We start from the raw sequence: 25,493 nt of genomic DNA on the forward strand, positions 1-25,493 counted from the left end.
GGACTAAACTATCTGAATAAAGATGTGGAGGAAAACTTGTGTGATTTTGTTGCTGGTGATGTGTGTCAGAGGTAAGAACTTGTCTCATTATTTTAAATTAATCTGTGCCTGTATTACATTGAATTAACAAGCTTTCGTTAACATTAAACAGCAAACATTCTTGTTGAATAGTTATTTCTTTTTTTTTTTTTTTTTTCAAATCTTAACTTAATGAAACTAAGTGTCTTGATGCTTTCCCGTAATAATCCCTTCCACACTTTCTCTATTTTCCTGCCAGATTCACTTTCTCAACCAGATGGTCAGTGTCCTTCTCTCTCTTTACATGTTAATTTAAAGTCACTTGGTAATCTATGCAACACAGGTTCATTTGGGAATATGTGCCCAGGGCTACATTTTTGAAAATTGCTAAATATTTGCATGTGAGTGTATATGGCTGCATTTTGTGTGTAAAACAAACACTTTGTGGCGGTACCACTGACTCTGTCTGGTACTCCTGCTGTATAAATGCGATATAATGTCCCATAAATGGTAAAACTTACATCCCTCCATCCCCCCACACTCTACATCTACGTCGCTCACCAACCTCTCTCACGGACCACACAAGAACGATGTTGAGTTTGGCAGAAATGTATACAGTGGCCTGGTAGATTTTTAATGAGAAATGACACGTATGATAAAACATGCCTCGGTAACTCCAATGAGCCTGGGTTGGATTTATTAGAAATGGTCTGGATGTTGTGCACTTTTTTGTGTCACTGTGAACAGTCTCTCTCTCTCCGTCAGTTTGTGGACGTCCAAATCCCAACTTTAACCCTCGTATTGTGGGTGGTGTGAATGCAACTGAGGGCTCGTGGCCATGGATGGTCAGTCTGCGTAAGAGTGGTGTTCATTTTTGTGGTGGCTCCCTCATCAACAATCAATGGGTGCTGACAGCAGCTCACTGCATCAGTGGGTAAGGGACATCACAAACAAACTACAAATCTATTGGTCTTGTTTTGGTTGGTTGGAATTTTATTTATGAACCAGTTTTTCTACTCCTGATATCTCTTCCTTGTATACAGTAAAACCACATCCAGCATGCATGTGTACTTGGGAAAGTGGAGACGTTATGAAACTGACCAAAATGAAATCACCAGAACTGTCATAGACATCATTCCACATCCCTCCTACAATAACAGAACTTCTGATAATGACATCGCTCTGCTGCAGCTGTCAGCTACAGTTCAATATACTGTCTACATTAAACCCATATGTCTAGCAGATCAAAACAGCAACTTCCCTCGTGGGACCAGGAGCTGGGTCACAGGCTGGGGGCGTATTGGCGTTTCGGGCACAGGTGGTATAAGCGGCAGAACCACAGTGTCTGTGCCTTTACCTGCTCCTGGGATTCTGCAAGAGGTTGAGCTTCAAGTGTACAGTAATGAAAAATGCAGTAAACGTTGTCAGGGACCCATCACCCCCAACATGATTTGTGCTGGTACACGAAGTGGAGGCAAAGGAACCTTTTATGTATGACGATCAATGAGATTGTTCTAATCAAGACTTTTACTCTACTTTATAGATTAAATAGATTATACTTTATATTCCACCAAGACTGACTGTATGTGGTCTTTATAATTCAAATACAATAAACTAAATCAGTACCTAAATAATTTAATCTTTCTTTATAGGGGGACTCTGGTGGTCCACTGATGAGTAAGCAGTGTTCAGTGTGGGTTCAGGCTGGTGTTGTCAGTCATGGGTATGGATGTGCACAGCCCAAGATTCCTGGTGTGTTCATTCGCGTCTCAGAGTATAAACAATGGATTACAGACAATATTGGTGGAAACCTGCCTGGATTTGTCCTCTTTGATCCAACATGTTTACTTCGCAGTAAGATTCTCCTCTTCTCGTGCCTAAACACACAGTATACAGCAACATGCACTTCTTTGACCTATGTTTGTTTTTGCATTTTGTTTAGAAGTTCTCAATAAAGTCTTCTGCTGCTTTGGATAATAAAAACTGCTGCAGTGGTTACGTATATTGATGCTCTGGTGAGTCAAACCACACACAAACACAATTATTCTTATATACCAGTGGGGACTCTCATAGACATGTTTCTGCTGTGAATTATACCCCCCTACCCTAAACCCAACCCTCACATGTAACAATCAGAATTTTTACAGTATCCAAATGCTTCATTCTGTATGATTTATTAGCATGCTTTCTGATTGGGATCTCACTCAAGTCCTCATGAGTCTCTGTGCATTCAGGTGCCCAACGTGATACAAAAACAAAGACACTCAAGGAGAATGAAAAGCTTCTTTCAGTTGTTTGAGCTGTTTGTTTTTGTGCATCTAAAGGTTAATGTTCTGGAGGATGGAGGATCCTAATCAAGGCTTTACCTGCACACCTGCCTGTCACACGATAATGCCTCTTCCTGTCTGCTGTCTGTGAAAGGCTGCATTTACACAGCACTGTTCAAGTGACTCAATTCCGATTTTTTTTTTTTTTTTCCCATGTGGCACAGATCCACACTTTCTCTATTTCCCTGCCAGATTCACTTTCTTAACCAGATGGTCAGTGTCCTTCTCTCTCTTTACATGTTAATTTAAAGTCCCTTGGTGATCTATGCAACACAGGCTTATTGGGAATATGTGCCCAGGGCTACATTTTTAAAAATTGAGAAATATTTGCATGTAAATGTATATGGCTGCATTTTGTGTGTAAAACAAACACTTCATGGCGGTACCACTAACTCTGTATGGTACTCCGTATGCCCGCAAATGAGATATAAAGTCCTGTAAAAGGAGGTGAAACTCACACCTCCCCACCACCCCCCGCTTTTCATCTATGTCGCTCACCTCCATACACATATCAAACCATTGACATTACATTAAGATGCCTAAAAGTTTAAAAAAGCCTATATATCAAAAGAAGATGGCCAAATGAGAACCTTTCTGTCATAAACTATAGTAAAACAGCTTGTCAAAAGCTGCGAACAGATTACATACAGGAATAGAGAAATCTGGATGCAGCCTTTATGATGCAAGCTAAGATTGCATCACCTAGCAATGCAATGTCAGACACAATGCACTCAATGGAGTGGGTAGGGGTTAGGTGAGAGCATTAAAAAGCATTGGATGCAGCTCAGATTGCACTGCACCAGGTCTGCATCCAGACCCCTCTAGAGAACAGAGCGCTCTTTTATTATCAGCTGTTAGTCAGTGCCAGCTCTTTTTTTCTGGTCATTGTGCCTTTGCCGTGTGCTGTGTAAATGCAGACGATCGGATATGAGTCACTTTTAAAAGATGATGTAAGCAGGTCATCAAAAAAATCGGATAAAGTCACAAAATCAAATTTGATCTGCAGCCAAACTCTTCTGGCCAGTGTTGATATAAACACTGTGGTTTCCCCCCACAATCTAAAGACATACGGTAAAGGTGAGATGGATAAAACTGTCCACTTTGTATGAGTGTGTGCATGAATAAGAGAGTGTGTTTCTTCCCAGCACTTTGGTTAACTGCGATTTCAGAGGAAAGTGAGTGAGTGAGGATTCCCATTAAATTTCTAAAATATTCATGACGTGTACTTCACACAGGTGAGTGGGCTTGACAAACCACCTGTTGAAACACTCTTCTCAGAGTGCTAGAAAACCAATTGTTCAGGTTGTCTCGATGATGCATCCTCTTTGCCCTGGACTTTACCTTTACCAGAGCAGCTTACTCACATTCCACACAGAATGTTTTTAATATGGTGTATCTTGTAGCTTTGGGGTCATTTTAAATGGTAAAGTGGTCCTAATTTCAATGTAATATTTTACAATCTCTCTTATATTAGTTAATTTGGGTTTTGACTTTGATAAGATCTTTGCCAGATGCTCCACTCCAGGGAAAATGGTCTTCACGCAAGAGTTTTGGTGAAGCTTTTATTGTCTTGATTTAATGATGATTTCAGTATTTAGGCAAAGGGTGCAGAAGTGTCTGTGGGATCGTGTAGACAGGATACCCCATTGCAGTTTGTGAGTCTCTGTGCTCTGCATCAGGAATTATATGCTGCAATGTATTTCTACATGGTCAGGAATTAATCTCTAACTCTTAAATGTATCTTTGAATAATTGATGTTGTACATTCTTGATTGGCTTATTTTGTTTAATTATGTGAATTTGAATAAAAAATTTTTGCCTGACAAATAAATGTAAAATTCTTGTTTAACTTTAATATCTCCTGAAATCAATTAAATCTAGTAGATTGTTTAGGCTGATGTTTCCGCAGCCTACGACCAGGATTAGTCATACATTTAGGCTCAATGGATGGAGCATAGGCACAGCATTAGAGACTGTTGATTTCTGACCATCCCTGCCTTAGTATGATATAATATAGGGGCTAAATCAAACTTTCTTTAAGTATGTGCAAGCATGGGACAGGCTATTATTGTAACTGCCGTGAGAAGCAATTCTTATATATTACACTCTATAAACATAAACTTTACATTAAAAAGTCAATAAATAGTTAAAATGTTCAAATTAATCATTAGAATAAATAAGTAATGTATATTTGTTGTTAATGCATGTTAATTCATTTAAAGTTATTTAACTAAAACTATAAGGGGGAGGGGGGAACCTTTTCTTGTTATGTTTAGCTTGGGAATTATTTCATTGTTGCAATCAAGATATTCTTCCGATGAACTACAAGTAGTTCAGCCACAAGGTGCTGTGCTAAAACACGTTTTTAAAGATTAAGAAGTGCAAAGAAGTTTGTTTAAGAGAAACTGAAACTCTTCAAGTTTATTCCTCTGGAGCAGTGGTTCTCAAACTTTTTTCACCAAGTACCACCTTAGAAAAAAATTGTCTCTCCAAGTACCACCTTACAACGCTATTTTTTAACCAGTATTAAAAAATAGCGTCGTAGGCCAAATTAAGCAGCTACAGGTGTGCACAGTTTAAAAACGATGCAGATTAATTCCTATTATTAAGAATATGTATTATTATCATTCATTTTAAACATTTGAAATAGTCTGAACATTAACTGTGCTTGCAGATTAAAAAAAAAAGTTTTTGTAAAATGTGCTTTTAAAAGTTCATTAAAAAATGGCGCTGTTCTTAAAAAGTAAAAAGAAAACTGCTGTACTTAAATCTAAAGTATTCATTGTAGCCTATTCATCAAAAGCTGGAGATGTTGCTTTTACCTTATAAATATAGGCTATATGTCACATTCCTACACTTTCAGACAAATCTTGAAATATGTTAAATGTACATATGACAGGGTTCATACAGGCACAGCCTAAAGAAAAATCAATTCCAGCACCTATTTTATTTTTTTTCAAGACTGACATGCTATGTATTGAAGACCTGAAAAGTATTCTCAGCAACCCATAAAACATTGCATAGGAATAGATACAAATAAAAAACATAAAAAAATAATATTTATTGATCATATATTAATAATATAATAAACCTGCACTAAATGCTTGAGAAATCTTTTTTGTACTCAAGTAAAAATACTATTACACAGCTAAAATAACACAAATTTTAGTAAATAATATTAATATTAGGTAAAAGTACAAAGTACTCTTTTAAAAAGTACTAGTTGGTTACTTTTGGAAAAAAAAATCAGATTTTCATTATGAAATCACTTTTTTACGTGGAAACCTGATTGAATGGTTTAATTGCTTAAATCCCAAAGCTACATGTATAGGAAATTGCACTAACAAAGAAAGTATGATCGATTTTTCCTTTCATGACAATTAATCTTTTTCAATAGCACTGGTAAAACTACCAAATAATCTTTAAGCCCATAGAGACACTTTTTGCCAATTTATTTAAACGATATTTACAAGCTTTGAAAGGTTTAATTGAAGTATATGGTAAAAAGATTTAAATTTAGCCTTTTATTTACATATTTTACACTATTTTTCTTTACAATATGGCAAATTTGTTTCTTAAATAGCTGTACATCACATGTAGATTTGATTTTACATTTAACCTAATCTAAAATAGAAACTTTAAAAAAAATACAAGTACACTGTCAGTAAAAAAATAAAACAAATGACTTCATTTTACTTGAGGTATTTAAAATATGACAACACTACATTTATCAAAGCAGTGCTTTAAGAGCCTTATTGTTAATTTTGATAAATAAACAATAAGTAACAACGGATTGCTTTGAGCTTTAATGCTTTAAGACAGATCAAAATACAGCTAAATGTATAAATCACACAAATACCTCATCCAGAAACATTTCCAGCATAATTCTTTTGTCGTAAAGAAATAAGTTCCACCTTTGCTAAAAGTAAGTTTCACTTCACAACACAGCCAAATAAGAAGACCATTAGCATTGTCATCGATCATGTATCAATCTATTTCTTAATACTTGATTACTTTGAATACTTTTGACTAAATTTATTTAAGGAACAATGATAAATAATGTCTACTTTAATAGTGGAAAGATCGCGATTGTATTCAATCTGAGCACACAGGCGATCCTGAGAGGACTTGCAGTTCATTTGAAAAAAAAAGCCTATTTAAGAGCCCACATATCTGTTTTAGCGATTTGCGTACATGAATGCGCTCTCGTGTTAAAATAAAGCACTTGCCACATTTGTAGAAATTAGTTATTGCGCAATACCTCCATTCCCGCGCCGCCATTCAGACTGTATTTAGAGGAGTGACAGGTCAGAGGCGAGTCGACTCGCTGTCGGAGAGCGAAACGTGTTTGTAGATCATCAAAAAGGCAGGAAATATGTCCGCGGTTTAATTACTCTGCTAGACATCTCTATAGTGAAAACATCCGAGAAGCATTATTCCAACAAAACATTTGTTTTTAAGTTGTTTTTTCTGTCTCTGCAACACAGAAAGCATTTGTCCTGCCCTTACGTTTCACGCAACTAGACAAGGTCGACTGTGATTGGCTACTTTTCATGTCAGTCAAATCACGCTTCAGAATCAATTCTTAAACTTTGGAAACTGATTTATAGCAGCTTATGACACAATGCACTAAAATAAACACTCTAAGCACAGCGTTGTGATCGTACGCTTCACAAAACAGCCAATGCTGATCACATCGATGTTATATTAGGCATTAAAGGATTAAAAGTGTTAATTGTTTCTTTCATTATTCAGCGGTTCCTCCGCGTACCACTAGGAGGAAGCCCGCGTACCACAGTTTGAGAACCACTGCTCTGGAGTTAGAGAGGCCAATGAGGTATGTGTCGTATGGTGTTGACCAGTGTTGGGAGTAATGCGTTACAAAAGTAATGTATTAAAGTAATGTATTACATTTTCCTGTAACGCAGTAGTGTAAGGCATTACTAATACATTTTCAGTAATATTTTACTCGGTACATGTTCAGTAACACGTGCGTTACAACACACTTTTCGCCCACAAGACATTAACAAATTAAAAAACCGCAGTTCTATTTCCTGTTCGTGGCTAGAGAATATATGCGCGTGCTTTCATTAATCTCCCTCTGGCTATGGGACCTTTTTACTATGAACGCGGAATGATTTCAGCTTCTGAGCTCAAGGTCCAGGGCTATTTGGCTCAGCCCGGTTCGCAGTACGCACAGCGGAAAGCGGCAAATAGATGAAAATGGCAGAAGACAGTGCATTCGCGAGATGGACGTAAGTGCATATGGCGATATTTCACTGACAAATGTCGTAAGCTCATTCATGTAATACGAGCGAGTGAACGTGCCGGTTTCCTCTGTGGACAAAACTCCTTGCGTTCACTCAACACGTCTGGGCTGCTCACGTGCTAACGACCTGCTCTCGCTCCATCAGATGATGCACTCACAATCTGTGCCTTGTGTTTCCTCTTCCTTTCGTGCTGTTGCTCTTCAGAGATCCTCCTATTTAATTGTTATCCCAATAATGTTTATATGGTTTATATATTGCTACACTATTTACCTACAGGTTAGGATAAATTCTATAATAAATACTAGTGTTTTTGAGAGTAAGGTATACTGCCTATGTTTTAGGCTAGTATTTACAATGAATGCTTAAGCATACTGTCCTATTAAGAATAGTAAACTAACAAAATGAAATATAAAGTGTAGTTTTACTACAGTAAAGTGTGGTGAATTGTAGTACAATATACCCCATATTGTAAAAAAACTACAGCACTGGATCAGTTGTTTATATTACACTTGCTGTGTTACCATAGCAACTATAGTATTACCACAACAGAGTAAATTAAGTACTTAATGACAATATGTGTGTTCAGGGGCCCTGTGGAACAGCTTCTTCTCAAAATGAAGATGATGGCAGGGAAAATGTCCTCCACAATCTCATCAACAATGTGCAAGACAACAGACACTAGTTCACTTTATTTTAGTTGCCATAAAAAAATGTGATTGATAATGAGATTTATTTGAAGAGTGAATTGTATAGTAGGCTATAATACCTTATCAAATGTTTCTATTAGTTACACTTCTGCTTGCGTTAGTTTTTATTTTTGTCTAAATGTTTTTTATTTGTATTAGTATGGTGCACCTTTTGGATGTTTAATAAATGTTTTGTGTTTAAAGGGTGTTTAAAACTGGAAATATCTCATCATATAACATACAGCCAAAAATGTTATGATTTATTAGATTAAAAATTATATGTCTATTTTAGTATTTTGGTTATTGTTTATAAATAGTGTACTAATATAAATCATATCAAAAAGCTCGAAAGGAAGAGGGAACACAAGACACAAATTGTGAGTCTGCATATAATCTCACTGAGAGAGCAGTGTAGTGAGAGCACGCAAAAAAATTGTGCGTGAGCTGTGCATATTTGAGAGATTGTGAGAATTTGTGCGCGAGCAGCGTATGTGAGAGCTCGCAAGCAGTTTTGTCCACAAACAGGAAATCGGTGCACAAACTTTATACTGAGAAAGCTGTTCATCATGCTCACTTTGTGCAGGACGGTTTTGTGTTGTAAACCACTGAATGTAAAGTAAATACAATAATGGCAACAATAAGAAAAGAAACAAAATCAGCATTTTGTCATGGCATTGGAGTTTACATATCGGCCTGTTGTGTCTAATATGAATATAGCCAAGCCATTCACAGATATTGCCAGGTAATCACTTTACCTCTAGCATACTTTTAACAGATCATTTGTGATTCTGGCTGTCATCCTTTCTTGCATTGTCTTGAGCCTTCACATTTCCAATTATATACTATATTGTTAGTAGCCTGGAGAGGTTACAGTCATTCTGATACATCAAATCACTTTCTACTAGATATAAAATGCTCATTATAGAACATTATAGAATTTTATAATGTTAAGTTCTAATTCTGTAGTTATTTTGGTGAAAGTAACTAAAAAGTAATATAAGAGTAATGTAACATTACAATTCTGAGACAGTAATATTGTAAGGTAAGGGATTACATTTAAATAACAGTAATAAGTAATCTGTAATGTATTACAGTTTGGAAGTAACTTGCACAACACTGGTGTTAACGTATGTGAACATGTATGATTATGTGTACGTATGTAATGTATAATTAGCCGATTAAGTGTATTTCTTTACATGTTGAATGTGCACTTTATCTTTTGGTTGTATGTATGTTGTTCATTACGTGCAACATCACTTTTAAAGGGTTAATTGCAGTTTATGTATTTCTTTTCGTAGTTCTGACGGCAATATTGGGACATAAAGGAGTGCAAGGCTAGAATGTACAAGACATACTACAGACTCGTGTCCGAATAAATGTCATTATAACTTAAAGGAAATTAGCTTATTTGCTAAGAATCAGAACTGGCGAGGATGTGTCCGTGAGCAGATGGAACTGGCCAGCATACTGACTCTAAGCGACTTCAGGCAAACGATGAAACATCGTATATATATATATATAAATAAATGGAGGAAATATCGTATAAATATATATAAATAAATGGAGGGTGGGGGGCTTTTGAGGATATAGGTCATAGTCCTGGTCCTCTGTTCAAAAGACAGTGATGATGACATCAGCATACAACTTTGCATAATTCTGAATCATTTTAAAACGAAACATTTGAGATGATTAATTGTGCAATACACATATTCTTGCACTCGGTCATTGACTACATATAAATAGAATCAGAAATGTGTCATTATCAGATTCTCTCTTGCATATTCAACAAGGCAGATATATACTGCTGCTCACAATCAGTAATGTTTATTCTCACACAGAAGACTCACATTGTGGACACAGGCACCCCTAATCTCTCCAATGTCTCTCATCAAAATATTACCTGAATATTAATTTTTACACAAATTCAAAGTCAAACCTCATTTTATCTTTAAAAAGATTAAATTATTGCTTGAATTTGTGGACTTTGAGTCCACTGATTATCCATTCTGAATGTTGTCTGGATTCGAATATAACTCTACATTAAATTCATTTGTGCTTATATTGACTTAAAGTAATATGCAACTCCAAGCAACATTATTACAACGTTTTTGCTATTCCATCATTTAATTACTGTAATTTTACACAATCTTTATACTCTCCTAACCCTATCCTCAAAAGCAGAAGCTGATCTGGGATCTGGGATGAGTTTATTATACGGAACGCGTCCGTCAGTCAGCATGTATAGGCTACACTGATTCAGAAATGTGGTGATCGACGCACATCTTTAATGGAAGTGAATGCAGACATTTTTATATTCATTTTAACATGCTTTCAAGCCAAAATAAAGCGAAAGCACAATTCTCTTGAACAGTTCTTGCAGTTCTATCGCATTTCAGATCGCTGTGTTGACGGTACTTTCACTTTTCATAGAAAGATTAAGCATAAGGGGGAAGTATTGGAAAATGAATCGGGATGATTGCGGGGATGTCATTATAAGAGTCACACAGGAAAACTTTGAATATTACGGAGTCCGGATTTGAGAAGCCCTGGCCTAAATCAAGCGCTGAACGAATATTTCTCTGGCTCAGAGCCAAAGCATGAAACTTTGAATCTCACAGTTATTTGCGGATATATTGACACCAATATAAACAACAAAACAATATTGCCAAGATGTTTTAACATCATCCCTACGATATGAATGTACAATTCAAGTAAATAAGCTCTTACCTTTCTTTGTTTTCTTTCAACATGTCGGTAGAAGACAAATTATTGCTGATTTTGAAGACATTATTGTCCTAAACCTAGCCACGCATTGTGTGATTATGGCTATTTCTGGTTACACGTTTAGGGTGATGACGTGCTGCTGCTGCCTGCTGGTATGGTGCGGTGGCGTAAATAAAAGCTGACATGCAGCCAGAGAGATCGCTAAATTCTTGTTATAGTTTCATGCTGTTATTTATTCATTTTTAATATCTTTATTTGTGTTGTGAATGATGTGGACTCGACTGGACTCGTGATATTTTCCGAGTCCAAAATGTCCGAGTCAAGTCCGAGTAAAAGTTTCCCCAAGTCCGTGACAAGTCTGAGTCCAATGAAAACTGGACTCGAGTCCGGACTCGAGTCCGAGTCCAAGTTCGAGTACCCCAACACTAATATATATATATATATATATATATATATATATATATATATATATATATATATATATATATATATATATATATATATAATTATGATATAAATTGTTACTTATTTTTTAATCAGCTGCATGTGCGCAATAGCTTTACTGACACATTCTTAAAAACAAACATTCATTACTTAATGATTCGGCTATATTGAATTATTAAGTTCAATTAATACTTGTAACAACATGTGACTTGTTGTGTGCTCATTCCTCAAGAGAAATAACTGTCTCTATCAAAAATTAAAGTCATGTTTCAAGCCCCATCAATGGAAGAGTTTGTCCGTATTTTTACAAGCCAGCATTTTTAGAGTCTATTTATTGGTAGCTATATGATAACCGACAGCAAACACATTTATTTTCATTCAGATCACTTCAGTTGTGCATGTACTGCTCAAACTTCCCAGCATAGCAGGGACACAAGTCCACTTTACTGCTTAATCAGTTTTACATAGTTCTGTATGACAGTTGCAATAAAGACACTGAATTATCTTTCCACTGAAACGTGTCTGATTAAAACATCCTTTTAGTCCAAAGATCAACCTTCAGCTTCCAAGTTCTTTTTTTTAACAAATGACTTAATTTATTTTTATACTTGTTAATGCAACAATCCATTCTAGAGGTCATAAATACATCAAATAACTTCTCTAGATCAGAAACAATTGTTTCCGTGTTTTGCTTCATAATGTTTTAAAGGCTGAATTATATTTTGCTGTCAACATTCATTCATTCATTTTCTTGTCGGCTTAGTCACTTTATTTATCTGGGGTCGCCACAGCGGAATGAGCCGCCAACTTATCCAGCAAGTTTTTACGCAGCGGATGCCCTTCCAGCCACAACCCATCTCTGGGAAATATCCACACATACACACACACTCATACACTACTGACAATTTAGCCTACCCAATTTACCTGTACCGCATGTCTTTGGACTGTGGGGGAAACCGGAGTACCGAATGGAAACCCACGCGAATGCAGGGAGAACATGCAAACTCCACACAGAAATGACGAACTGAGCCGAGGATCGAACCAGTGACCCAGCGACCTTCTTGCTGTGAGGCGAACATGCTACCCGCTGCGTCGCCGCTGTCAACATTCAATGGTTTTATTAAAGAGAAGGTAATTAAAACTTAGTAAAACAACTGTAAATTTTAAAAAGTAAATTCTAGCTTGTAGAAATGAAAGCCTGATAGAATAGATTTTACTTCGATAATTGAGGAAATATCGATGTAACACAATTCAGTAAAAACCTTGTTTAATTTCTAACACTGGTGTCCCTATCATGGATTTTATTTAGCTTTCCAGTTGTATTTAGGCTGTTTATCTTTACTTGTGTTGGTAGGTGAAGAAACTTGCGGTTTCATGAAATGTGGTTTTCATTTTCCACACAAAATGACACATTCTTCTGTTTAGAAATGTAAGGATGGCTATATCTCTCCATAATATTAAACCCTGAAAACTGTTATGGAACTTCACATGAGACAAGACCATGAGAACCATGAGAATTTTACGACACAAAACTATCCAAAAACTGATTAATCTACTACACAGGATCAGTTCCTTCTGTCTCTCAACATTCACTTTACTCCTGAGCCGCTACACACTCCAACAAAAGTTGCTTTTCGCAGAAACCTACGCTCTCTCTCACCCAATAGACTATCCACCATTGTTTCAGACTCTCTTCCTCCATCGTGCAATCTCTCTGCACTTGATACGAACAGCGCCACTGATACACTCTGCTCCACACTAGCATCATGTCTCGACAGACTATGTCCTTTTACATACAGGCCAGCCCGTGCCAGTCCTCCTGCACCCTGGTTCTCTGATGTTCCCCGTAAGCATCGCTCAAAACTTCGGGCTGCAGAGAGAATTTGGCGAAAAACTAAAAATCCTGCACAGCTCATAACATACGGCTGATGTTACTTTTGCAAAAAAGACATACTTCCATCAAAAAAATCAGCCACTTGAGTGTTACAAACCCCTGATGTTAGTCTAGGGTGTGGGGTTTGACATTTATTTAATTAAAATATATTTGTATAAATAGTGAATGAGTGAGAAAGACAACCAAAGTAATGCCAAAAATGTGTGCTTTTATTTACAATCCCAAAGTGAACAACAACAACGAATTAATCAAAAATAAAGAAAAAGTAAGTAAAGCAAAAATATTCTATTTACAATATGTACAACACTGAAACAAATAAAGACGGGGAAAACAAGAGAGCTGGCAGAAGGGACGCGGGCGGCGCTAAAGAAATGAAAAGAACAAAACCCAAACTAAATCTAACTTCCCAGAAGCATCTAGCTAACTATCTATGTAAAAACAGTATAATTAACACACGAAGATCTTCCGAGTCCTAACTATCTACTCTATCTATCTATCCAAAAAGTACAAGGAGTGGCGCTCGCCCCTAACCTAATGTACTAGACAGCAGAGTAGTCCTGAGTGTTGCAAAATGTATGTCACGTGACCTTCTTACCTGTCCGCTTCGTCCAAGCCTCGTAAACAACGATAAACTAAGAACAATGTACGAATAACGGACGGATAACGTGCACACAGAAACAAGCAACAACAAAACACAGTTAGACGGGGTTATTTCTAAACGCACGCGGTAAATACAAACAAGCGACGAAACAGCGAAAGAGACAAATGCAAGCAAGAAAGCAAGAAAACAAGAAAGAGCGAGTGGTCTGGCGCGCGCTTTTAAGACGGGTGGTCTTTGCTCATTGGATGTGACGTAAAAGTGACGTAACCGGGGAGGAATGACTGACAGCTGAATGGACCAATGAACAGAACCTGAGAATACATGAGAGCAGATACGGGAGAACAGAGAGAGAGAGAGGGAAAAAACACAGAGAAAACAGAGCACAAAAAACACAAATACATAACACTCCCACCCATGAGAACAAACATATAATATTGTTTGTTAAAAAAAAAATTGTGAAATAGTAAGAAAAAAAAACTCGCAAAACAAACCCTGCGGTTTAATTACGACCAACTACACACACCTGGAAAGAGCATCGGCCACTATATTGTCGGTGCCTTTCTTGTGACGGATTTCCAGGTTGTAATTCTGTACAATCAAAGCCCAGCGCATGAGGCGCTGATTTTGATTGTACATACGGGAGAGAAAAACTAACGGATTGTGATCGGTGTAAACCATGATTGGAAACGAACTGGAACCAAGGTAAACTTCAAAGTATTGTAATGCCAATAGTAATGCAAGTGCTTCTTTTTCGATAGTGGAGTAATTAATTTGGTGTTTGTTGAATTTTCTGGAAAAATAACAGACTGGGTGCTCGATACTATCACGGTCCTCCTGGATAAGTACCGCGCCAGCACCTAAAGCACTCGCGTCTACTTCCAGTTTAAAAGGAGTGGTGAAATCTGGGGCCGCGAGGACAGGAGCGCAGCAGAGCAAAGCTTTTATGCTCTCAAAAGCATGCTGACACTCAGCTGACCAAACAAATAGCTGAGAAGGACTAAGTAAATTCGTTAGGGGTGAAACCACACTGGAAAAGTTTCGGCAGAAACTCCGATAGTACCCCGACATACCCAAAAACCGGCGCAACTCTCGCCTGGTTTTAGGTACGGGAAATTCGGCTATGGCGGAGACTTTCGCAGCGACTGGCCGAACTTGACCTTGACCAACTTCCTTACCAAGGTATGTGACGGTCGCCCTAGCAAATTCACATTTTGCCAGATTTAATGTTAATGTGGCGTTGGACAGTTTTTCAAAAACAGTGTGCAGCAAAGAAATGTGTTCAGACCATTCAGATGCATAAACCACTAAATCATCCAAATATGCGTTACAATTTGGAACGCCGAATAAAACCGTATTAATTAATCTTTGAAATGTGGCAGGTGCGTTTCGCAATCCGAAGGCCATAACTGAATATTGCATGAAATGATCTGGTGTAACGAAGGCTGAGATAGCAGAAGCTTGCGGAGTTAATTTAATTTGCCAGTAGCCCTTTAACAAATCAAGTTTAGTGACAAAACTAGCTGAACCAAGGTTGTCAATACAATCTTCCATACGGGGTAAAGGGTAGCAATCTGGGACAGTGACAGCATTAACCTTACGGTAATCTGTGCAGAATCTAAATGTTCCGTCTGGTTTGGGTACCAGAACGCACGGTGAACTCCATGGACTGCAACTAGGAACTGCAAGACCATTTTCCATCAAATATTCAACCTCCTTCCTCATAATAGCACGCTTGTGTGCGTTCACACGGTAAGGATGTTGCTTTATTGGGGAAGAATTTTGAATATTGATGTCATGTTTAATTACGGATGTTTGCGTTGGAGTGTCACTGAAAAGATTGGGAAATTTCTGAATTAAATTAATGATATCTTGCCTTTGTGAATCTGATAAATACGTGAGATGTGAATTCAGATTTTTCAGCATCTCTGAATTAGTTAAACGAGCGCACTGCTGAGGAGCATTGCGTAACACCAGGCCATCATCATCAGCTTCAGAATGCGTAACATCGCTCACAACTGCAACAGCAGGAAGAACAGGTGTGGTGATCTGAGTTTTCTCTTTAACATGGTACGTTTTTAACATGTTAACATGACATACGCGCGATTTGCGTTTTCTGTCAGGTGTTTCAATTACGTAATCTGTCTCGCTTAACTTTTTCTGCACCACATAGGGTCCAGAAAAGCGGGCAGAGAGAGCAGAACCAGGCATTGGCAACAGTACGAGCACCTGATCGCCGGGCTGAAAGGAGCGCGCGACCGCTCGGGTGTCATACTGACGCTTCATGACATTTTGCGCAGCTTTAAGTGATTCTTTTGCCAATTTACAGGCATCATGTAAACGTTCTCTAAAACGGCTTACATAACTAAGAACATTCATTTTTGGACTTTCCTTAATTTCCAAAATGTTCTCTTTCAGAAGTTTAAGAGGAGTTCGCAAATCGTGACCGAATACAAGCTGAGCGGGGCTAAACCCGAGAGACTCTTGAATAGTTTCTCTCACCGCTAATAGTACCAATGGAACGCCCTCATCCCAGTCTTTGCAGGTATCCGCACAGTATTTCTTTAACATAGACTTGAGCGTCTGGTGAAATCGCTCGAGAGCACCTTGACTTTGTGGGTGATAAGCACTTGATACTCGGTGGGTGATAGACAATGATTTTAGAACTTGAGCAAACATTTTTGACATAAAATTTGATCCTTGGTCAGTTTGTATGATTTTTGGTAAGCCGAATGTGGAGAAAAATTTAATCAATGATTTGATTATAAGAGGAGCTGTAATTCTGCGGAGCGGTATTGCCTCGGGAAATCGAGTAGCAGTACACATTATTGTTAGAAGAAACTGATTACCTGTTTTGGTTTTAGGTAATGGACCCACACAATCAATAATTACATGTTCAAATGGCTCTCCTATGACTGGGATGGGAAAGAGAGGAGCAGGTGGAATTACCTGGTTTGGCTTCCCCATGCATTGGCACGTATGGCAGGTGCGACAAAACTGCACGACGTCCTTCTTTAAACAAGGCCAAAAGAAATGTTTAAGTATCCGATTGTATGTTTTCGTGATACCTAAATGACCTGACATCACATGATCGTGTGCTAGACATAATACATGTTGGCGGTAAGCGGAGGGAACGACAATTTGATAGACATTGTTCCAATCAGCATCAGTCTCAATATTAGAGCACCACTTGCGCATCAACAAGCCATTTTCAACGAAATACGCAATTTGCTTTTTATCAATCTGATCTGAATCAACAACGGAGTCGAAGCACTTTACCAAAGAATCATCATCTTTCTGCGCAGCAATAATCTGCTGACGAGTAACGGGCAAACTCAGAGCATCACCATCAAAATTAAAATATTCTGATTTTTCCTGTTGTTTCTGTGTAGCTGTTTTGTCTGGAGGAGAAACTACATTCTCAGAAAATACTGGCGCAATAAAAGAGTCTGATAAATCAACTGAATCATCTTTCCGTGACATGGCGCGCGTCATTACGCATGCTGGGAAAGTATCTGGGTGATTTACTGATAATTCGTCTGGACAATAGGTAAGATTTGGGTGATCAGTAACTTCTAAAATAGGCATTACTTTACCACCTGCCAAATCATTACCTAGAATAAATGAAACTCCTTTAACAGGAAGAGAAGGACGAATGCCGACTGACACAAACCCAGTGAACAAATCGCACTGTAAATGAACGCGATATAGTGGCACATTTACAAAACCCATCTCAATGCCTTGGACTAAAATATTAGATCCACAAGATGAGTGTTCAGGCAGAGATAATGCATTTTCTACCATGAACGAGTGAGAAGCGCCTGTATCACGCAGCAGTACAATCTCACACTGATCTTCAGGGTTGCCAGATAATGAAATTAGACCCCTGAGCAAGAATGGTGTGTAGCTCGGATCAGTGCTCTCATCATTGCTGTCAGTTAAAATAGATTTTGCAAAACCAACACTTTTAGATGGCTGTTGCGGATTTTTTCGCTTCAGCGTGGAACATTCAGATAATTTGTGCCCTTTCTTATGGCAGTAGTAACACTCTATTGCCTCTTTAGGTCGGGAAGTAGCAGTCGGAATACGTGGAAAATTCACAGACTGAACAGTGGGATTTTTATCCGATCGGACTGGATAGAACACATTTTTGTGCGTAAGAACAAACTCATCTGCCAACACAGCTGCCTGTGACAACGACACGACTTTTTGTTCGTTAAGGTATACCACCACACGTTCAGGCAATCTATCTTTAAATTCTTCAAGCAAAATTAATTCTCTTAACGAATTAAAGTCAGTTGCCTTACTTGCATTACACCATTTATCAAAAAGAACGCCTTTTTCTCGCGCGTACTCAACAAAAGTCTGGCTAGAAAGCTTTTTGTGATTTCTAAATTTCTGTCTGTATGCTTCAGGTACGAGTTCATAAGCACGGAGGATTGCTGATTTAGCAGTATCATAATTAAGGCTGTCCTCTAAGGACAGTGTAGCAAAAACCTCCTGTGCCTTTCCAACCAATTTGCACTGGAGAAGAAGGGACCATGAATCTTTAGGCCAGCGAAAAGAAGCCGCTATGCGCTCGAAAGCGCTAAAATATGTATCGACTTCGGATTCCCTAAATATTGGTACGAGAGATACATATTTGCTTATATCGAAGGTGGTTGAGGTTGGATCGCCCACCGGAGCAACAGAGGTCTCAGCACGGGTGGACTGCGCAGCCACTTTAGGAGGAGTTTTTAAAGCCTCCAACTCCAGCTGACGCAGCTTCACCTCTTTTTCGGCCGTAACTTCAAGCCTGCGGATTTCGAGTCTCAGTTCCATCTCAGCCTGACGCGCTTGTGCCCTTTCCTGTGCCTCAAACTGTAAACGGGCCAGGCGGACTTTTAAACGTCCATCCTCTTTAGACCCAGAATAAACGGGGGAAAACGGATCGAAAGGTGACAGTGTTGGCTTGCCTTCAGTGAGCGCAGCCGCAGCACCGCTTTCATTTCGCCCTTCATCCGGCTCATCTGCACTTGAGCTTTGCGCGCCAGCACCAAGAAACTCGGTTTCTTCCTCTTCCACAACAGGCATTATGAGAACCTTTAATTCAACCAACCTTTCGTATAAGGCACTCTTAATATTTTTCTTAAGAGCTTGTTTTACCATTGAAATTTTGAAATGGTCCGCTATCTGTATTAAATCATCTTTTCTACAGCGGTCGAATTGTTCTATTGTCGGATTATCAATAAATGTCTGTAAATCAAACAATGCCATCCTGTTTATTTACTTATACCAGAAACAAAACAGAGAGAAATGTGTATGTGTGTGTGCGTGTTTACCTGAGCAGCGCGTTCCGCGGGTCGGGCCTACTGTGGGCCTTTGTAAATTAGCAGGTTGCTTTCACACTCAAACTATAAATACAAACAATTTTAATTGTTTAAAAATGGGTTAAATGATCCTTGACGAGCCCCCAAAAATGTTACAAACCCCTGATGTTAGTCTAGGGTGTGGGGTTTGACATTTATTTAATTAAAATATATTTGTATAAATAGTGAATGAGTGAGAAAGACAACCAAAGTAATGCCAAAAATGTGTGCTTTTATTTACAATCCCAAAGTGAACAACAACAACGAATTAATCAAAAATAAAGAAAAAGTAAGTAAAGCAAAAATATTCTATTTACAATATGTACAACACTGAAACAAATAAAGACGGGGAAAACAAGAGAGCTGGCAGAAGGGACGCGGGCGGCGCTAAAGAAATGAAAAGAACAAAACCCAAACTAAATCTAACTTCCCAGAAGCATCTAGCTAACTATCTATGTAAAAACAGTATAATTAACACACGAAGATCTTCCGAGTCCTAACTATCTACTCTATCTATCTATCCAAAAAGTACAAGGAGTGGCGCTCGCCCCTAACCTAATGTACTAGACAGCAGAGTAGTCCTGAGTGTTGCAAAATGTATGTCACGTGACCTTCTTACCTGTCCGCTTCGTCCAAGCCTCGTAAACAACGATAAACTAAGAACAATGTACGAATAACGGACGGATAACGTGCACACAGAAACAAGCAACAACAAAACACAGTTAGACGGGGTTATTTCTAAACGCACGCGGTAAATACAAACAAGCGACGAAACAGCGAAAGAGACAAATGCAAGCAAGAAAGCAAGAAAACAAGAAAGAGCGAGTGGTCTGGCGCGCGCTTTTAAGACGGGTGGTCTTTGCTCATTGGATGTGACGTAAAAGTGACGTAACCGGGGAGGAATGACTGACAGCTGAATGGACCAATGAACAGAACCTGAAAATACATGAGAGCAGATACGGGAGAACAGAGCGAGAGAGAGAGAGAGAGAGAGAGGGAAAAAACACAGAGAAAACAGAGCACAAAAAACACAAATACATAACATTGAGTCACTGGGCTTTACAGGCACTGTTATTCATTGGTTCAGATCTTACCTCTCTGACAGGTCATTCAGGATGTCTTGGAGGGGAGAGGTGTCCAACCTACAGCATCTAAACACTGGGGTACCACAGGGCTCTGTTCTTGGGCCATTTCTCTTCTCCATCTACACGACATCTTTAGGACCAGTCATCCAGAAACATGGATTTTCCTACCACTGCTATGTTGATGATACCCAGCTATACCTCTCTTTTCACCCTAGTGATCCTGTGTTCCAGCTCGCATCTCAGCCTGCCTGTCAGACTTTCACACTGGATGAAAGATCATCATCTTCAGCTTAACCTTGCGAAAACGGAAATCCTTGAAGTTTCTGCAAACCCGACTCTACATCATAACTTTTCAATCCAGATGGATGGGGCAACCATTACTGCATCCAAAACCTGAAAAGCCTTGGAGTAACGATTGATGACCAACTAAACTTCTTTGACTTTAATGAACCTAAAAGAGCATGTCACTCGCTGCTCATCCGTTTGCACTGGCTGCTAGTTGCTGCTCGCATCAAATTCAAAGCTCTGATGTTTGCTTACAAAGCGACTTCTGGCTTTGCTCCTTCTTATCTGCTCTCACTTCTGCAGATTTATGTGCCCTCCAGAAGCTTGCGTTCTGTGAATGAACGTCGCCTCGTGGTTCTATTCCAAAGAGGGAAGAAATCACTTTCCCGAACTCTCGCATTCAATCTGCCCAGTTGGTGGAATGAACTCCCTAACTGCATCAGAACGTCTGCTTTAGCCAACCACAACAGTCAGATGCATTCATGTCCACGCGGTTTATGAGATTAAAAACTTTTGAAATAGTTTTCCAGACACATTTAGCTGCTAGAAATTAGGCAGATAACGATTATATGTTCATCTTAATGCCAACCGTGTAAATTATTATCGATAAGATGCTTATGATAAGCTGTTGTTTGTTTACTTTCAAGCTTTGCGTGTGCCCGTGAAACAGCCGTGAACGCCAGCACACACATAATCATGTACATCTCGACATGTGAAAATATTTCGCTATATGTTTTCATCGAAGTTGTTCACAATACTGATCCATCCACAGAGTTTGTGATGTAGTCAAATGTTTACAAATACAATCGCAGCCATTAAGAGCTCATTTCTGGTTAATGATGTCAGAATTACCGGTATTTTGGAATGGATGTGTGAATGCTCTTTTCTGAAAAAATTCCGTAACGTCCTCGCCTGTGTGAACAGCTCTTTTTTGAATTTACCGGTATAGTCGTTCCGGACATTTTCCATATATTTACCGGTATCCAGGCACGTGCAAACATAGGGCTCAACCTGTACACTGCACATGCCCTTTTTAGTCTTGGATAGAAAGTGCCCTTCCAAAATTATAAAAAGTGCCCCCGCAACGCGACACACCCTCCGTCCCGACCTTCAGTAGGCGCGCGACAACACCGCTCTTGAGTACGCGCGCGACAACACAGCTGATCAGAACACGCGCGATAACACCGCGACACCGCGTATTTTGCCATCACTTTAATCCAGAACACCGGCAGAGTTGTTGTCTCGAACACTGTTTAAGGTCGCAGTCTTTTGTGATCTCCAGCATTTGGTCTTCTTCTTGCACGGACATTCTGGATTCAGCTGGTTTGTTGACAAATGGGTCACGTATCCATTCCTTGGCCGTTTGTGGGTCCTTTGAGGTTGGGAAGTAGCACTCAAACTCAAGCGAAGCTCAAACAGCGAAGACTGGTGATCGTGCACCAGCTTGGTGAGTGACGGCGCAGGCTCAGCCTCACACAAAATTCCTGCTAATGTTTGAAACATGTCCAATATGTGTCTGTTCACGCGCCGTCCCCACAAATCCAGTTTGGCTTTAAATGCAGCTACTTTATAGGCCAACTTAAAGATAATTCATTCTTGACACTGAGAAACAAAGTGTGCTTGGCGAGTCCAGGTGTTTATGGTGACTAGACTGTCAAATTGCAAACCGGTTGGCATGAGGAGACTTGGGTGTAAAGTGTCGGTAATTCCTGGAAGGCTCCCATGTGTTATCCCAGGTTTTGCCACTGTAAAGTATCAGAAGTGCACAATATCATTAAAGAACAAAGAATCAGTATGATTGTTAGGTTTCATTAAGAAAGTTTACAGATACAAATAAATGTCACTGAAGTGTCATTAAATCTGGCATTCTTGAATTAACTGCTTGAATAAGTTAAACATTTTCAGCATGTTTTCATGTATTCCAAGCAGATCTGACAGTTCTACAGATATAAGGACAGTGACTGCACTGATCACTTCTTGCTATTTAAAACACACTCTTTGACTCATCAATTATATGAAAACTACAACAGTATACAGTGCTCCACCCTAATAATATTGCTAAATTATGACAAGTTTATTGCTTTACATGGCTAAACATGTATTTCATGTCTGCATGATTCACTGCTATTACTGTAACCCATTACACTCATAACCCAAAATAGTTGACTTTATTAGAAAACTGTATAGAAACCTGTAGCCTTAAACCACTTATGTTTTTATACAAGGTGAAACTAAACAGCCATACTTGATTTAATTTACAACCTTAACAATCTTATTGGACTTACAGTAATATTTTAATTCAAGTAGGGCTGTTAAGTTTATCTTGTATATAATGTAAGGAGTTTAAGGCAATGGGTTTCTATACAATTTTCTAGTAAAGTCAACTAGATTGGGTTAAAGGAATGGTTCACTACTTACTCTCCCTCAAGTGGTTGTAAACCTTTTTTTATAAAACTTGTAAGTTGCTTTGTGTTGAACATGAAGTTTTTTTAAAGAAAGCTGAAAACCTGAAACTATTGACAAACATAGTAGAAAAAAACAAATACTATGGAAGTTAATGTTTACATTCGTTTTGAAACGGAAAATCCAGAGTTTCTCTCATTTCAGGGTTAAAATACTCTGAGTGAAAGCTATGTTTGAAATGAAAGCTAAAATGAGAGGTACAAATGCTAAACAAAAGAAAGGTCTTCAGAAACTTCCAAATACTTCTAAAACTGCAAGAGAAAAATAAAGTTTCCCAGAGAAAATGGATACCACTTGAAAATTTGAAGGTATTACATTCCATGATAAGGAGATTAAAATCTTACAATATGCAATTGATTCCTCTGTTATTTTAAAGGAACATGCAGAGGTGCCTAAAGCATTAGACATGCTTAACAGTTTCTCTCAAATATCTGGTCTGTATCTTAATATTTCAAAATGTGAGCTAATTGCTTATCTTATAATAAAAAAAGAAAGAAAAAAGAAAAATGTGGAATTGAACCTAAAGATGTGATTAATTATTTGGGCCTAAAATATCTTTAAACTCAAATATAACTACAGAGCTTAATATTAACCCAATTAAAGATATTATTTTAAAAAAGTTTAATTGTTGGTTAGCTAGAGACTTGTTACTGGTCGAGTGATGTTATCAAAAGCAGAGGGGCTTCTAGAAGCTCTTATATTTTTTTCTGTTATGAATTTTCAACATGTATTAACTTGAATAAACTATTAAATTATTTTATATGGAAAAACTAGCCACATAAGATCAAAAAAGATATTCTAAGAAATAATATGACTTCACTTTATTTAATCATACATTAAAAATAAATTGGCTTAAAAGATTTCTTTAAAAACCTGATTCAATGTGGAATATATTTCCCAACTTTATTTTTAATCAAATTATTATAAGAGGTATTGTTTTTCTGTTACAATCCCCCTTCTCACTTGGTAAATTACCAAGTAAAATTAACAAGATTTCATAAAAAGGTATTAATTATGGTCATCAATATACAAACACGTTTTCTCCTCACCACTGCTTCATATGGAACAACCACAATATTGTGTACAAAAGCAAATCTTTATTTTTCGAGAATTGGTTTTTAAATTATATCTTTTTTTTTTTTTTAATTAGTCAATTATTAGATGACAATATTCATTTTCTGGGTTTTATAAAAACCTCGGTAAAAGAACACAACACAGTAATTAATGTCATTCCCAATAGTTTAAAAACTTTATTGAAAGGAGTACAAACTTTTAGTTTGGATCCTATCTATAGACCAAACAACCCAATCTCAAAAGTTGGGAAATCAATAGTCGATGACAAATTCAATAATCGTAAGATGCCGAATATTTTTTAAACAATAAAACAATACCAGCTTCTGTTTTTAAATGATTGGCTACATATAACATAAATTGGGACATTCTTCCACATAAATATTTGCTAACTAAAGTACTTTCTAAGTAAAAAAAATCACATGTAAATTGAAATGAAATGAAAACGTGCATTTTGGGACTTGAAAGAAACCATTGTTCATCCTTTTTTGTGAATGCACTTGTGTGAAACTATTTTGGATTGAACTATGTATCTATCTCTCAGAAAAGACAAAGGTAGATATTTGTTTAAATACTTTTGACATAATTTTCTTTTATTACAACAAAATCTTGCATTCAGTTCATTAATTTTTTTATTATAACAGGTAAGTTATTTATTCACAAGTGTATTTTTGGGGGGGAAAAACTAATTCTGGCTTTTTTTTTTTGGACTATAGGGTTGGGTACCAAAATCCGGTGCCATTATAGCACCAGTACCTGAATTTTGGTGCCTAATTTTGGTGCTGCGGCAAGAACGTAAGCATTAAAGGGGTGCATAAAAAAAGGCACAAATAGGCTTTGTGTCACACCATCACTAAACTTTTTATTTTAAACAACTTTGGGGAATACGAACAGCGATATCAGGCGTTTGTTATTGTCGCTAAGGAACCGACGCACGCAAGGTAGTACAGCACATTCAGCCTGGTTTTCAGTGAGCGAAAGCGACACTCTTCAGATCTACACGCGTGATCACGTTTATCCAATTTGCTTAAACTAAGCATTCTAAAGCGTATTTTACAAGCAAGGATTCTTACCCAGCACCTGTCTTTACAAAAGTTGCGTGTAAGGGGGAAAATGTCAAAAAACAAAATGTCTCAAATTAAAGAAATATTACAAATTAAAAACAACAAATGTTTGGTTTCTAAAAGTGCTCTTGTGAGCGCACATCACTACATATGACACCCTGAGGTTTTAGGCCTTTTTTTCATCAATATATGTAAATCCATACTTTACATATTTGGG

General features: G+C 37.9%; 1 protein-coding gene across 2 annotated transcripts; it reads left to right on the plus strand.

Annotated features, from left to right (window-relative positions):
* On the plus strand, positions 1 to 20,768 carry LOC100535114 (chymotrypsin-like protease CTRL-1). 2 transcript variants are annotated; one of them, XM_073943190.1, is made up of 6 exons: positions 1 to 71; positions 766 to 952; positions 1,062 to 1,509; positions 1,671 to 1,872; positions 1,961 to 2,033; positions 20,625 to 20,768. In XM_073943190.1, exons 1-5 carry the CDS (start codon positions 23 to 25, stop codon positions 1,993 to 1,995), a joined length of 921 nt encoding a protein of 306 aa, XP_073799291.1. In that variant the 5' UTR covers positions 1 to 22; the 3' UTR covers positions 1,996 to 2,033; positions 20,625 to 20,768. The 2 variants fall into 2 exon arrangements, with proteins under 2 accessions (XP_073799291.1, XP_073799292.1); XM_073943191.1 differs by lacking the exons at positions 1 to 71; positions 20,625 to 20,768 and adding an exon at positions 2,343 to 4,191 and having other exon boundaries at positions 772 to 952.
* The last annotated feature ends 4,725 nt before the right edge of the window (positions 20,769 to 25,493 follow it).

This window comes from Danio rerio, chromosome 25, assembly GCF_049306965.1.
Source record: "Danio rerio strain Tuebingen ecotype United States chromosome 25, GRCz12tu, whole genome shotgun sequence".
Taxonomy (NCBI): domain Eukaryota; kingdom Metazoa; phylum Chordata; class Actinopteri; order Cypriniformes; family Danionidae; genus Danio; species Danio rerio.